The 15,479-nt window shown below is 42.5% G+C and overlaps 1 protein-coding gene across 1 annotated transcript in view; it reads right to left on the reverse strand.

Annotated features, from left to right (window-relative positions):
* The window catches only part of cspg4 (chondroitin sulfate proteoglycan 4), a 76,672-nt gene that overhangs the window by 24,254 nt on the left and 36,939 nt on the right, over window positions 1-15,479 (reverse strand). Inside the window, exons 2-5 of the mRNA XM_085778521.1 lie at window positions 8,168-8,331; window positions 3,312-6,863; window positions 1,436-1,624; window positions 983-1,258 (exon numbers count right to left, since the gene is read on the reverse strand). Of these exons, the coding sequence (XP_085634647.1) occupies window positions 983-1,258; window positions 1,436-1,624; window positions 3,312-6,863; window positions 8,168-8,331 (4,181 nt within the window). The remainder of the gene's footprint in view (window positions 1-982; window positions 1,259-1,435; window positions 1,625-3,311; window positions 6,864-8,167; window positions 8,332-15,479) is intronic.

Raw genomic sequence — 15,479 nt, forward strand, 5'->3', positions numbered from 1 at the left:
TTTATGTAGGCCTACATTTTTTGCTGCCAGCAGTAATAGTTATTGGCTATTGTGAATGAACTTCAGTCATTCTTATGTTAACAAGACAGGAGGTTATCATGCTGTACTGAGGGCACATTGGACACTACAGTGACTCACTATTAATAAGTAGTATAACAAGACTGGACAGGCCAGAGCTTGGCAGGTCAGCATGCTTCTTTCAGAAGAACATTTCTGATAGAAGCAAAGTAAGAGTTAAGACAAATCTTGCATAACTGAATTAAGTTTGATGCTGAACTTGTTTTTTAAATCTGGTGAGTAAACATCTATTCATCAACCATTTGGCGTATGAAAAATCTTTGTCTCAGTTGACAAGGCTACTATCTGCCAATAGGAAGGACAAAAAAACAAATGAGATAATTTTAAGTGGATCTTTGAAAACAGCAAGAAAAGGCCAAATTAATGTAACCCTGCGATGTTTAAAGTGGGTAAAATGAATGTTTTCATGTTGGCAATGAATCGCATGACTACTTGTTCGTGAAAGGTGTTGCTCAAAGAAACAACCCCACACATCAATATTAGCCCGCTCTGCTGCTTGACTCTAGTGGAGCATTCATTCACTTAGTCAAAACCAAACAGGGACAATTGTTTGGATTCACACAGTGGATATAATGCAAGCTAAATGCATATGGTGATGCAATGGTGATGCATAAGAGAAAAAGGCAGTACGATTTGATTGAGAAGGCAATGGTGGGGTAACTCTTTATTTGACGCCTATCTCTATAACGCATTATAACCATACTTATAATGAGTTATAATGCAGTTATAGCACTGTATAACTATAGTTATAAACACTCATAAATGATCATAATGCTTTATAACAACAGTTATACAGTGCTATAACTGCATTATAACTCATTATAAGTATGGTTATAATGCGTTATAGAGATAGGCGTCAAATAAAGTGTTACCACACTGTTACTTCCATAAAGACACAACGTACCTCTTCCCACGTAAAGTAAGTGACTTCGTCTCCATCGACGTAGCGGAGGTCCCCGTGCTGTGGTGACTCCTCGACAATAAACTCAATGTTTATTGAGTTGTAGAAGGGATGTGAGATGTTTACAATGTCTGCATTAATGACTCTGCTGAGGCCTTCCTTCACGGTGAAGTTGAAGAACTGGATGGGGATGAGACGGGGGACGATGTTCACAGAGACCCGCAGGTCCTCCACTGTGGTAAAGCCATTACTGACATCCACTGTGAAGGCGTCATTGCCCTGAAAGAAATGGACATTGAAATTCTTCATTGATATACTAAAATTAAACCTGATGCCTCTGAGCCATGATAGGCTGAGACTGGCTTTTTGTCTGACTTTACTTTGGGTGTGAATATGAAAGGGAACATGTTGCCACGTTTGATTTATAACAACGGAATAAATCAAATGCCACCAAACCTGGATGGATGCAGACACATAGAGAATGTGCCCCTGATCGATGTCCTCCTGGGTGAAGGAGTGAATGTAGTCGAGGACAGGTGAGGCCGTGCCGTCTGAGCTGTTTGTCAACTTGACCACATGACCAAGCCGAGGGGGCTCTTTAATGGTGAACACCATTTCTGTCTGCAGAATATCGGCTTGATCCACCTAAAAAGCAAAGGTAGTGTAGAAAAGCACAGGTGATTGGTACTGTTACATGTTGTAGAATTATACGTTTGCACACATACATACCCCTGTTAATAACTGTGTCCAAAATACCATACAGAACCCTGATTGTAACTGTGTTCTGCACAAAATAACAATTATTATTCAGAGAAATCAAAGACACACATGCTGTGCTGTGAAAATCATGCATCTACTGTACAAAAACATTTGTTAACAACTTTTCATGAGCTTAGAAAAACAGCTTTGGGAGTGCATGTGCTTTCCAGGGGGTTTTGAATGGTTAATTTCGCTAAAGAAGCAGAGGATCCCATAAAAAGAACACTTAATCATTCAGTCACACTGAGAAACTTTAAATCACCAAACTTTGTTTTTACTGAATGGCGACAATGCTTTAATTGGTTGACTTCTTCCGTGTGGTTAGGGTGGATGTTTCTGTCCCCAAACACACCACATAAGAAAAATAGAGGAAGTTCCCTCAGCTGAAAAAAATAGGAGAAAGTTGTGCAACTTCTCTGACAACAGTTGGCAAAACAAATCAGATTAGCTAATGAAATGTCGAAAAACTGTTTTCATTTGAAATTGGCAGCAGTGCTTCAGGGATGTGGTTTGACTGACAAGGAGTTAGGAGGCACAGTATGCTATTTAAAAGTTAGTGCACTGCATTGATCTACTGTTCATTTAAATAATGTAAGTTAGATTAAATACATAGTGTAAACTGACAACTATAGTTGTCTATACAGGAAATTGGGGCACAGTGTTAGACAGTACAGTGAACCAAAGCAGACACATCAGTAAAGCTGTAGATTCACACTAAGGCAGGTTTACTGTCATCCCACTTTGGAAAGTCTTAATAAACTCTCTGGTGCCTAAAGCCTTGCAGTATTTAGCAGTCACGCTTGTGTTTGATAATATTTCACAAAATCATACTGCTTTCCATTTCATAGTAAGGACACATATTGGAAAGGCTCCCAGAAGCTAAGTCAATATTTTACATCCTGTAAAGGCCATTCTGTCAAGGCTTCGTTCAATACATATTTCAATAGTATGTGCGCTGGGTGTCGAGGTTCTTCACCAGTCAATACTGCAGTTTCAAGATGTGTGCACTATTGTGAAATGAAAGTTTAAAAGGAGGATTATTTTACTTTCAGAAATGCTCCTCATTATTTTAAAAGTCAAGCTATATGTACAGGGAATGCGTTATGAATGGTCCGACAATTTAAACCTTATTAATTGCTTTCAAGATGAAGTGCAGGCAGACTCATCTTATAAATTACAGTGGGCTTCAGGAAGCTCCTCAGGGGATACTTAATGCTCTGTTTTTCACACTTAATAGACTGTAATTTAGTACATAAACTAGATGAAAAGCAGCAACTGCAGAGTCATATTTAGCTCCGCTTTCATCTGGTTATAATTTAGACTAGAGACAGGGTTACACAACAGGGCAGTGTGGTTGAAAGAGTCATGTGAAAGATCTTTTTCACACAGAACAAATAAACTTGAAAAGACAAAGATGATTTGCTGTCACATTGTCATTGCCAAATTATATAACAATTAAATGCTGTCTTTTTGAATGAAACCAAATGTGTGCGGCACAAATGTAAATGTCATGAAGGAAAATGAATGTAAATTGCAGATTTAAAGTGCAGATCTCACAGTAAGTAAACATTACCTTGAGATGATCCTGGTTGATGATGGTGTGCTCTCCCTCATAGGCAATGATGACTTCGTTGGTTACCACCTCAGGCTCAGAGAAGTAACCTTGCTTGAATATTTTAATCCTGAACGTGCCCTCCTCAGAATGTCCTTGTGCTTGGACTGTGAAGCCGAAAGAGTCCTTGGACCTCAGACTCTCATAATTATGCTCATATGACACAACACCTTTTTTCAGGTCCTCTTGGGTGAATGCTGAAGCCTCAATCCCACTCACGATGATTCTGCCGTCGCTAGGTGGTGTTGTAATCTGGAACTTGATCTCGCCGTCGTCTCTGATGTCCATGTTGGTGTCGGCGCTCAACAGGGTGGTGTTGAGGGTCTTGGTGCTTCCATGGTCGATGACGATGATTGTGTTGTTCACCACGCGCAGGTAGGGCTCGCCTGCCTGGATCTCCAGTAAAGTCGTGGTCTTGTGGAAGCCGTCCGACACTTGGAGCGAGAAGCGTTCCCGATCCGCTCCGTGGTGAATGAAGAGGATGTTCTTATCTCGCAGGTCGGCTTGCGTGAAACGGAAAAGAGGCAGTGACGGATTCGATGTTGAGACGATGTTGCCTGAGAGGATCCCCTCACGAGCGTAGACTATCTGGGTGTCATTGAAACCCGAGTCGTCATCCTTGAACTGGATGACGTCGGTTGTTAGCAGACGCTGACCGTGGCGGGCCACGTTGAAGATCTTATCCACAACCCTCACGGGGGCATGCTCGTTCTTGGACTGGATCATTATTCTAAAAACACCACTCACTGTTTCCTGAACATCTGAACTGTCTCCTCCTTGATCAGCTGATGAGAAATGGAACTCATCACTGGTTGTCTTGGAGCCGTCGTGCTTGTAAATAAGCCTGTCAAGGTGGAGGTCTTCATTACTGAAAACTCTAATTGCCCCTTCAAATCTGGGCTGCCCAGGAGGGGAGTCCCTTATCAGTCGCCCATACTTTGGTCCTTGACTAATCCGGTAAACGAAATCTGTGGAGCTTGCTGACTGCACCCAGAGAAAGTTTTTGTTCAGAGTATGCTCACCGCCCTGCAAGACAACCAGCATCTCATTGGTCAAAACGGGAGCATCTGCATTTGCGAGGATGTTGATTGGGAAGGTGTAGGTTGGAGAGTACTGATCCTCGGAGAAGACTCGGAACTGAAACTGGTCTATGCTATCCACAGCTCTTTGTACCCGAACTCTGTAGCTAAGGGTATTGCCCATGACGTCTTTCTGGGTGAAGGTGTCACCCTCGGCTAACTCTTTGTCAAACAACTTTAGACTACCCAGTGTTGGAGGCTTGACAATGATGTATTTGATAGCTTGTGGATCTGGGGTTTTTCCTTGTACTTCAGCTTGAAGCTCTGTGAGTGAAATTTTTCGCTCCTCACCAGCCTCCATCTCCAGTGGAACCAGGTTAGAAACTTTTACTTGTGCAGGGGTGATCTTCACTAGAAAGGTGTTGTTCCAAAGAGAGAACTGCCCCAGATGGGTGTCGAACTGGATCCGCTCCACCACGATATCTTCCTGGTCCCTCGAGTCAGTGCTGACGTACCTAAGTCGGTTGTGATCCAGATCAGATTGATGGAAAGTGGTAATCTGCTTGTACATTCCATCATTTGTCATGATCTGCAGCTCTCCAAATGTCAGCGCTTCCGTGACGTTATACAGGATATCTCCATTGCGAGGATGAGCGATGGCAGCCAAGTTTTGAATGCTTATGGACGCGTTGCTTCCTTGAGACAACAGAATGCCAGTGTTGGTGACAATGGTCATATGTGGTGATGTCACAGACAGCTGGAGAGTAGTTGAATGGCTTACTGACTGTCCATCAGACACTTCCAGGGTAATCCTTGCAGCACGACCCCCCCTGTGCACAAAGTAGATATTCCCGTCTTTCAACTCCCTGCAAGTGAACTCTGAGATGCTTTTTCCGGGCTGTTGACCATTTTCTAAATAACCAGCTTCCATGGACGGCTCTGATGTAACAGTGACTACTAATTCATCACAGCGGGTGTCAGAGTCCGTGATTCTTATGAGGCTGGGGCTCAGACGAGTTCTGCCATTTTCTGTGATGGTGATTTCTCCTCCACTGATCTGTGGTATATCATTGACAGGAAGTATTTCAACAGGGATGACATACTCACGGGGAGTGCTTAGACATTCTGGAAGGTAACCACTGCTGTGAACAACCACCTCCAGCTGGATCTGATCCGCATGCCTCTCATTTCCATCATGCATGTACTTAATTTTCTTATTGACAACATCCAGAAGAGTGAACTTCAGTGTGCGTTTTGTGTTGATGTTCATGTCAATCAATCCATACCACGGGTCATTCTGGAGAGTAAAGATAATGTCCGACTGACGTATTCCTGCAGCACTGAGGTCAAATGTAGGGATTAGGTTGCTGATATCAAGAAAGCCTTCCCCACCTTCAGGCACAAGCAATGGGATGACATCGAGAAGTTTTGAAACATTTTTGAATATCTCTGGCGTGTCGGCTGTCGGGAAGCAATGTTGTTCATTCAAGTCCATATCAACATATCGGATCTGGACGGGAGGAGAAGTTGTAGCGTCTGCATCATAGTAACTTGAGTAGTCATAATCCTCTCCTTCACATTTAACATGAACATCTTTAGTCACCAGAGCATCCTGCAGGCTTCTGTCCTTCTGGTTGACTTTGATCTCTCCCAAACACCCAATAAAGGACTCCACTGTAATTTCCTCCTCTGCACGATTTAAGGAGCCGCTTTCACGGAAAACATCCTTCATCTTCCCCTGGATGCCTCCCAAATACAGGTTTCCCACCAAATCCAGTTTTTCTGATGAGTCAAAGGGGAGAGAGGAGGCCTGGCTATCAACGTTAATGGAGAAAGAATCCTGACCGACCTGAACCCTGACTCTATGCCACTGATCATCATCCAGCTTCACGTGGGTATTCTCCAGGACCTCCATGCCACCACCGATGTCCAGAACTCCTTTGAGAAAGCCACCCGAAACACCAACAGCGATGAAGTCTGACTCTCGGCCAGGGTGGAAAACAAGCAATGCGTCCTCAATGGTGGTTTTCATCAGGAACTCCAAGACCCTCGGAGCTCCACTGGCTCCGCTCCAGGTGGGAAAAGAAATGAAGGAATCAGGGGTGCTGAAACTAGTTGCTTCACCATCACCGGCCTCAAACTCACTGCTGCAGGACTCCTTTGTGTCGTGGCACTGTTTAAATGCTGTGCTGAGGATATCAAACTGATGAGACTCAAATTTGACCTCGGTCATGCACCCACGGAAAGGGGGAATGGCGTTGCTGAGGTAGGGAGTGTCCAGGTCTCCTGTTCCCCCAAGCCAAATGCCCTGGTCGATATTGAGCTGTTCCCCATCATCATTCACGGGAACATATGTGGAAAATAGCTCGTCAATGGTCATGGTGAGTTTGTCATCTTGCAGCATCAGAGAGATTTTGTGGTCCAGCAGGTTGTTCAGCTGTACTCCCTGGGAGGAGGACAGAATGACCTCGCCAGCTCCCATGTTCATCCGGGCCTGAAGGAAAATGAAAACATTTTAAATAAAATACATATCCATTTTTTTATACAGTATATACTGTATATAGTAGCATATGAAGTATTTATCATTTAGTATTTGGTTGTCCATACAAATTGATTATATCCAGGGATAATGTTTAAAATGAAATGCCTCCTCTGCAGGGAGTGAATTAAATTACCTTGTGCAGTTGTGTTAATATTTATGAACAAGAAACTTTTTCTCGACCACAATATCAAACCAATCTGCTCATGAACACTTCTGGATCCTTTCACCTATGAAAGGCTAATTCGTTGACCCCATAAAACAGTCAAGATTTGTTTTACTAGAATATTGACATTTATGGTTTTGGCAGTGTATCTGAAAACCCCTGAACTTTTTTTTGGTGTGCTCACAGTGTAAACTAAACCATTTTTTTTTTAAATTAGCCAGTTCAAGAAAGCTTCATCGATAACATCAGAGATCTGACTTTTGATTGAAAGATGTTAAACATGATTATACACATGCAAGGCAGATGAAGCAATTTAATTTATGTCTATTTGTTTACAGTGTCTCATATCACTAGGTAGAGCAGAATGCAGAAGATTAAATAAAGGTCACATTCCCTTCCAAACACGGTGAGATGTTACCCCATTACATAAACAAGTCTGGGTAAATATATATGAATTCCTGTGATTGCACACCTGACACTTATCTTGCTGCTTTTTTGAGCCTCTAACTGTGGATTTTAAAATGTCATGGCTTTTTATTCCAGTAAGACAACAAGAGAGAGACAATCTGATCAATTTCAGATGGTGGTGAAATAGCACCTAATGAAATGTGTCAAATACAAATACCACACTGAAGCACAAATGGAGCTAAAATGCCCATTTAAATTCACAGTCTTCACAACCTAATATTGCTTCCTTGTAAAGCATTCAATGTGTGAAGTACATTTTGCAGCTAATGCACCCAATTTCTCTTTAAATAAGATATTTCGTATTTGATGCCTTTCAAACTGTAGCAGAGCATGAACCAATAGGTTATTACTCAGCCAAAATAACATTTGACTCTAGTGTCACTGCAGTGTACAAGACATTCTCCCTGTCTTAAATGATTCTTAAGTAAAATGCATCTTAATAATACAGTAACTCACAGGCTTCAACATCTCTATGTAGGCTCACACCACATGTGCTAATTGTGCTAATAGGTGGAAACCAATCACCAAGTGGTGCTACCTGGTGAGTTTTGGGACTGACCATTCAATGTTACATAACCCGTTCTAAAAATACATCAGCCTTCACCACAGTTTGTTAACCACTCACCTGTATTTTACCGTTTTGGAGCTCAAGGAACAGGTAGTCCTCCATCCCTGCAGCCAGGAGCAGTAGCCCACTTCGCCGACTTGTCTTAATCTGAAGTGACAGGTGGAAGGTGGAGACATCTTGGAAAGCTTGTAAAGTGCAGTAGCTGTCCCCAAAGTAGGATTCTGTGAAGAGAGAAAATAGTATATAGATAAGACAAATGCATAATGTTAGCCCACAAATCAAAAGTATACAAGATATTTATGCGAACATATGAACAGTATATTTTATTTGACAGTGTAGCTACTATTGAGTGAAGTGAAATGCCCAGAACTAGCACCAAATTCTAGTTGGCAAAAATAAAATAGTTGGATTTCACTACTTTCTCTGCACTGTATCAACACAACATAGCTCACTGCCTTGGGATAACACCAAAAGACACCTGCTTACAACGTTATATACTCATCCTACAACTGCTGACAGGCAGCTCAGCTAAAACATGGATGTTTAGGGAAACCAATTAGCTGAGCATTTTTCTGATTCTCATTACAGTGCAACTTTCTCAGGACTTATTTCTGTATTATCAGGTGTCGTCCAGCTGCTTCTCGGTTAAGAGGAGCTCCTCTGGCCTCAAAGGGATTCTCTCACTGAGACATCAGGCATTACTCCTGTGGAGGTTTTTCCAGGCATATACAGTCTTGAGGCTGCAGGATTTCCCAGGCTTGAGCTGTCTCATTTCCAGTGATATGCAAATTCAGCCACCTGCCTTCGACTGTGCTGTCCGGGACCCTCGACAAAATGTAAACCACGGAGGAAGTCAATTATTTCTCAGTGCATATGCTCTGAGATTAAACTGGACCACCTCCAAGACCCTGTTTCCTCAGCATGGGTTTTCCATGGCCTCTGCCAGGAGATATAGTAACGGGGCTTTCCATTAGCAATCCATTCAGCATCTTTGGGGTGACATTTCAAGACCCAGACACTCATTGGGAAACAGAACGAGGAGTGAAGAATGCTAATGCTTTGGAGCATTTGGAATATTGAAGCAAAGAGAGGCATTGCTGTGTCAAAGTTAGAACATTCTTAGGAGATCACGGAGGCCAAAACATTCCCCCAGAATCAACAGCAGCATCCAGTAGCTGAGCAGGACGGAGGGCTGGATGCCAAGGGGCAGAGATCTCCAAAAAAACAACAAAAAAAACTCTTAGACACGACTGAGTCAGAAAATAGAAGAGAGAAAGAAAAAGAAAACAGATGCTAAACATTGATATTCCTAACTATAAATGGAAAAAGTATTTTCTCAAGAGTCTGTTTGAAGGTGTCCATGTGAGAGCAACTGTCTGTGCCTTTAAAGGGCAGTCTGTGTGTCTGTGTCTGCGTCTGTGTTGCGTCTGCATTAATGCCATGCTGCCAAACTTTCAAACACTGATGGGTACGTTTGTCCTCTGCTTTCTCATCCTGTAAATGAACCCTTCCTCCCCAGAGCTGCTACCGACGCTGGAGACGTTGGACAGAGGCGATCATTTTGATGTCAGCAAGCGGGAAAGCGGAGCTTTTATCATCACGCCCATGCTTTTGTGATTTACCTAAGAGGCGATTGCTTTTGGTTCCAAGGCTGCTCTGTCATGAACAAAATCGGTGATGAACGGTCTCAGCACCGGGCCAAGTACACACAGACTTTCAATAATACACAGCTGTGCAGCACCGGCCTCCTGCAGCCACACAAACCCCATGTAGGTGGCTTTGAGGAATAAACATCACAGGAAAACTGGTTCTGACAACATCACATGCTTCACTTTGTAATCCATATGTGTGGATGTTAAGCTAGCAAAACTAAAGCACTGCCATCCCTTGCAAAATATGCATGCAAATATTATTTATGTTACTGAATCCAGCAAAATTATCACAGTTACACATCATTCATTTTCCAAATGTCACTTTTCGGAGGCTATTGTCGCAAGTTGTTGCTGACTGTGCTCTGGGCTGTTATGGTACAGTTCAGAGAGTTTCTGCTAAGGCTAAGGTATTCCAAATGAAAGACTACTGCTAATTGCTCTGGGGCCTTCAGGCTGAAACTGAAAAATGGGGGAACAGAATCTTTTCTTACAGGCAATTGCATTAACAAAGAAAATCGCAATGAGCTCCATGGTTCTTAAACCCAAGCTTTTGTTGGATTGTTCACTGAGCATGGGGATAAAAAGCTGAAGGAGAGAGCGATGCCAAGACAATTCTGCCTGGGGATTTTCTGGTTCAAATTCAGCCTGCTGCTGTTGCCTTCAGGAAAAAGGAGCACATTTTCTAATGACATACACAATAGCTTTACTCTCTGCTGTGTACCTGGACCTGGAATTCATTAGTTCCCCGGCTAAGCTGTGTAAAGCTCTGTGTAGAATAGGCTTCGTGTAGGAAAAGCACATTTTCAGTATGCTATCTGTACAAATGCCCCACTCATTGACACTTCTATTGTCTCTGCACCCTTGCTTAAACTGCCTCTGCAGTCACAGCATCTAACAAGTTTGCACAGAGGGAATCAGACCTACATGATGAAAAAAAAGAACAACAACACATGATTATGAAGGGCTTTTGACAACAAGACTGCAACTCGCAAGTTGCCTGTTATCTACTGCAATACTGCACTCCGCTATATTCCCCATGTCCCAGGGGCTGGCTGGAGATGGGATCTAGCTGAGGTGATTTTGCTGACAAGGCATCATTATCTGTAAAGAGTCATCTCTGGTGCTGCGAGGCTGCTGCCGCGGTTGATGTGGGCCCGTGTGAGTTGGTTTAACCATCTAAGAGGACGGTCTCTGATACCCTACAGCGGCCACGCCCCTCCTCACACTACTTTATTGTGCATCAGGCAGAATCCTGGTCACAGGCCAGTGCAGATGGCTATAATTTGATGACTGACTGCGTTTGTATTTATAATGCTCGGAGGAAACGGAGTCTTCCTTCTCTTTCACGGACCACCGAATGAATTACTCTGTTGTCTCTCTTTCCCTTTCCTCCTCCTCCCCCTCCTCCTCCTCCTCTTCTCTGTCCTCTTTTGGTCTCGATCTAGCAACACATGTCCGGAAAATCTATGGGGAAGAGAGACACGCTGACCACAAGTGCAGGAAGATTGGAGACATTCAGTCCGCGTCGCGTCCTGTGACTCGTCTGCGCTGATGAGTCAGAGTCACTTCAGTCGTATTTTAAGTGCGTGTGAAGATGCGTGGGACACACACATCTGAACCTTTAACAATGCTGATTTTTCACTCCTTCTTTTGAACTTTTTCACTTAAGGAAATTCTCAACAGTCCAAATGTTTCTCAAATAACACTGTTTTCCTGTTTCAAATGTTATTCAGTAGCAAGGATACCCAGCATGTGTTTCTCCTCTACAATTTCACCATGGTAACACGGCCCCAAACAAACCACCTACTTTCATAACCCATGGTTAAACCATGGTTAGCTTAACTCTTACGGTAAATAGTGGTTATGTCGGCCATTCATTTCCTATGCTGGGCTGTGTCTACTACAACAGGGCACAATGGCTCCTGGATATAATTATATGAAGGATAGGGTGTTGTTAACCATAGATAGAACTGGAGAGCCTGTAAGGGTGTAACAGCGTTTGCCATATGCCAACACGGTCATTACCACGATGAGCAATTACATCCCTCACAAGGGTCAATAGCTCTTGTGCCTGTGACAAACATTATTTTTTCCAGTTATGTCTGAACAAAGCTTCTCTGTGGATTATCAGGACATTGTCAGTATATAACAGTGGCTGAGCATCAGGAATGGGCTGCCTGACTGTCAGAAAATTGATCAACAATATATACATCAATATATAATACTTTCTACTTCTAAAATTTGACAACTTACTGCTTTTCTGTCATTCCATGCTCATTGAACAGGACAAAAGGTGGAGACCACACATGGCATTACGGTTTAAACAACAGAAACTCAGGAAGATGTCACTGTCACACCATCATTGTCACAAACATTAAAAAACCTTACAAGCAATCTGATCAATCAATCAAAAACAGGATTCTCAACTAAATCCAAAATTCAAATTCTGTAAGTAATTATTTGTGGCTATTTAGGTTAGAAACATATAGACATATTTTCTGTGTTCCAAATACATTGAAGTTATTGTGGTTTGTCAGTGTTGGAGCTTTCTGCAGCACCTGTCTCTAGAGATCAGGTCTACTCACAACCGGCACACAACAAAAATACACACACATGTGATTATACCTGAAATATTATATTGCATTATGTCAAATTCAGCATCTAAAATTGTGTCTTCTTCTGAGTGTGTTTGCAAAACAAAGAGATGATAAGTGTGTCTTGTTTTCCTTACAATTTCCATGTTTTCGTTACAAAAATCAGACTGAAGCAACTTGAGCATGAGTTATGGTTGTATTTTTTGTATTTTTTATTTTTTTATTGTTATGTCTAGGAGTTCAGAGCACTTGGTAAATATAAGTTCTGGTGAAATTTTGAAAAAAGCCAATTACAAGACAGAAATACGCTGCACTTTTATAGGCGAAACCCAACCACACATGCAGTCAGGAGGCCCTCGCTTTGCGCCATTCACCCCACCCGCCTCCTCCTGACTAACCTGCTCTGAAAGAAAAAAAGAAACTGTCACTAAAATTAATCTATGCACATAATTAGCAAAATAAATGAACAGTAACAATATCTAGGCAACACAATCCCCAGTGTATTTTTGTGATGCAGGTGGATGTGTCAATCAAATGCTCATTGATAATTACAGGGAAACCATTCAGGGATAAACACTTGCCACTATAGTTTTGGTTTGTTTTCAGCTGTGTGGTGTATCAGATGGATGAAAATGCCCACATACCTTTAGGGAAACTTTTTTTTTTTTTTTTTTCCCCAACAAATGATTTTCCCACACTAATGACTGCACACTAGCTGCTCATAAAGGAAGTGACCATGTTGCTGCAACATGTTTACAGACCAGACTTTGTAAAGGGGCAGTGTGTAGGAGAAAAATACTGTTAAACAGCAGACAGCGGAGCTACAACTCTGCATACCCTGACAGCGCTGCTTTATAAGGACGTCCCCCCCCTCCCCTCTTCCCCCCACTGACTTTTCAGAAGTCACCAGGGACACACTTTTACGGGCTTTATGGAGCCATTTCTCAGACCAGTGAAAGCAAAAACACAGCATCATTTTAGTTCCCTTTCAAAAAATCGCTATCCACCTCTGCATCCCTCTGAGTTGCTCCAATGTCAGCCGGAGCAAAGAGCTACAATACCTTAGTAAAAAAAAAAAACAGGCTTGTGGAGCCACAGCGTGAGGCCGCCTCCCTGCAATAATTAAAACTTTTCAGGTTCCGTCTCTCTCTGTTAAAACTCAACACTTACACAACAGACAAGGGGCGGAGGCAGCGGCGAAAAATTATGACCTTTCCTTGTGAAAGAAGAATGGGAGTGTAATGTAATTTCAGCTTAGGAAAATGGACCTGTGAGAAAAGGGAGGGAAAGCAGCATGTGAACAAGTCAGTGTTGTCTGGGTTTGTGTTGTTAATGTTCTAAAAGGCTGGGTTTCCATATAAAATAATAAAAGGCAACTTTTTTTTAGAGGGATATAGAAAAAAGGAAAGGGACTTTGGCTGTGCTGCTGGACTAATGACATTTGTAGAATAAGTGACAAACAGGCTGGATTGAGACGAGGCAGAGCAGGAAATCAGAAAGGATCAGGTTATAGGGAGTGTAGTTTAAGCCTCACAACATCCAATCAAATCATTGGAAAGACATGGATCAGGCTTGTTTTATACTTGGGAAACTCTCCGTGAACTCTTCTTTACGGCCTCTCTACGCTCTCTTAAACAGTTGCCAGAGAAAATGTTTCCATCAAACTTTGGCTGCATTTCAGCTTCGTGTTAACCTCGCTGTAACGTATTTCACAGCTAGTGGGAAACCAAAGAAAGACGTATTGTGCTACTTCAAAAAAAGTATACAATGGGACATTCTCAAGTTCTCAAGTCAGGCTTCAGCTACAAGGTAAACATCTTTGCTTTAACTCAGACTGCCAGCCAAAAAAAAGGCGTGCAACAAATTGGCTCATCGCACTCGACTACGAGACCCACTGGTCATAATGACTTTAGACTGATGATCTCACTCACCTAACAAAATTGTAAGACAAACACGGGCCTGAACAGAAGCATTGTAGTGACTCAGGGCTCTGCTGTAGTTTATGACTGGTTCATACAAAGCACGCCTCTGTCGGCCCAGCCGCGCTACGGAAGCCATCAACCGCCAACGTCCCGGTGGGTGGGTCCTGTTAAAATAATCTCCCCGTGACATCAGAGGGACTCACCCCCTCTACTCCTCAGATTATTCCAACCTGTACCCCTCCTCTCCCCTCCCCTCCACACACCCATTCATGCTCATGTACCTCAAGAAAACGGCTTTCTAACAAGTGATTGTTTACACATTTAGCTGTGACTTTCTCTGTTTCCCCTCAGCCAGAGCGCCGCTGTTTACAGACCGAGGCTGAAGGACATTTTAACATACCCGTAATGAATTCCAGTGTGAAAACTCACCATGTGAAAAGTGGGCAGAAGAGAGTGTCGAGGGAGGAGGACGGAAAGAGAGAAAGTACGAGGAGTCAAACAGCCACTGAAGTCACGTACAAACTGTTGAGACTAAGACTTTCACCATGACACACTTCTCATCTTGCTAAAACAGAGAGTGTCCTCTGCTCCTGCTCCTTTACAACAGACGTATCCTTAATTAAAAGGTCGATAGAGGATTTTTTTATTCTCCTATGTACTTCCTTTTAAAAATAAACTTTAAGGTGAGAGAACAAACTGAGAACACATCATTTAATGCCCCACTGCCTGGACTGCTTTGGCTCTGTTCCACAGCACTGATGGTCCAGGGTATAAGAGCTGCCGGAAATTAGCTCGCAGTTAAGCACAGCCACTTAAGTCTCCATTATTTACAATGTCAACACAAAGTCAGAGAGTGTAGAGGTTTTGTGTCCTGCTGTTATATCCACTGATTAGCACGGGTGATGAAAGTAAATTATTTTAATGTTGGTTATTTTAGACCACCGGTTTGAAGTGCGATACCATCATGCCTCTTTAAAGGTCTGGCTTTAACAAAATGTATTGCTATCATTGTCATCTCACATTTCTATGATGCAGTGCAGTGAGAGGATTTCTTCATGCCTCCTCCTGCATGACTATTTACAGTAAGGACAATGTCTAGCACTGGCAGGTGAACCCACTGTTCTCTGACTACAAACATAATCTGATGATAATTATTTTATTCGCTTATCTCAAATACATATGTAAAACACAATGGTTCACA

This window comes from Trachurus japonicus, chromosome 6, assembly GCF_045865225.1.
Source record: "Trachurus japonicus isolate A0001 chromosome 6, Traja_1.0".
In the NCBI taxonomy this organism is placed as follows: Eukaryota; Metazoa; Chordata; class Actinopteri; order Carangiformes; family Carangidae; genus Trachurus; species Trachurus japonicus.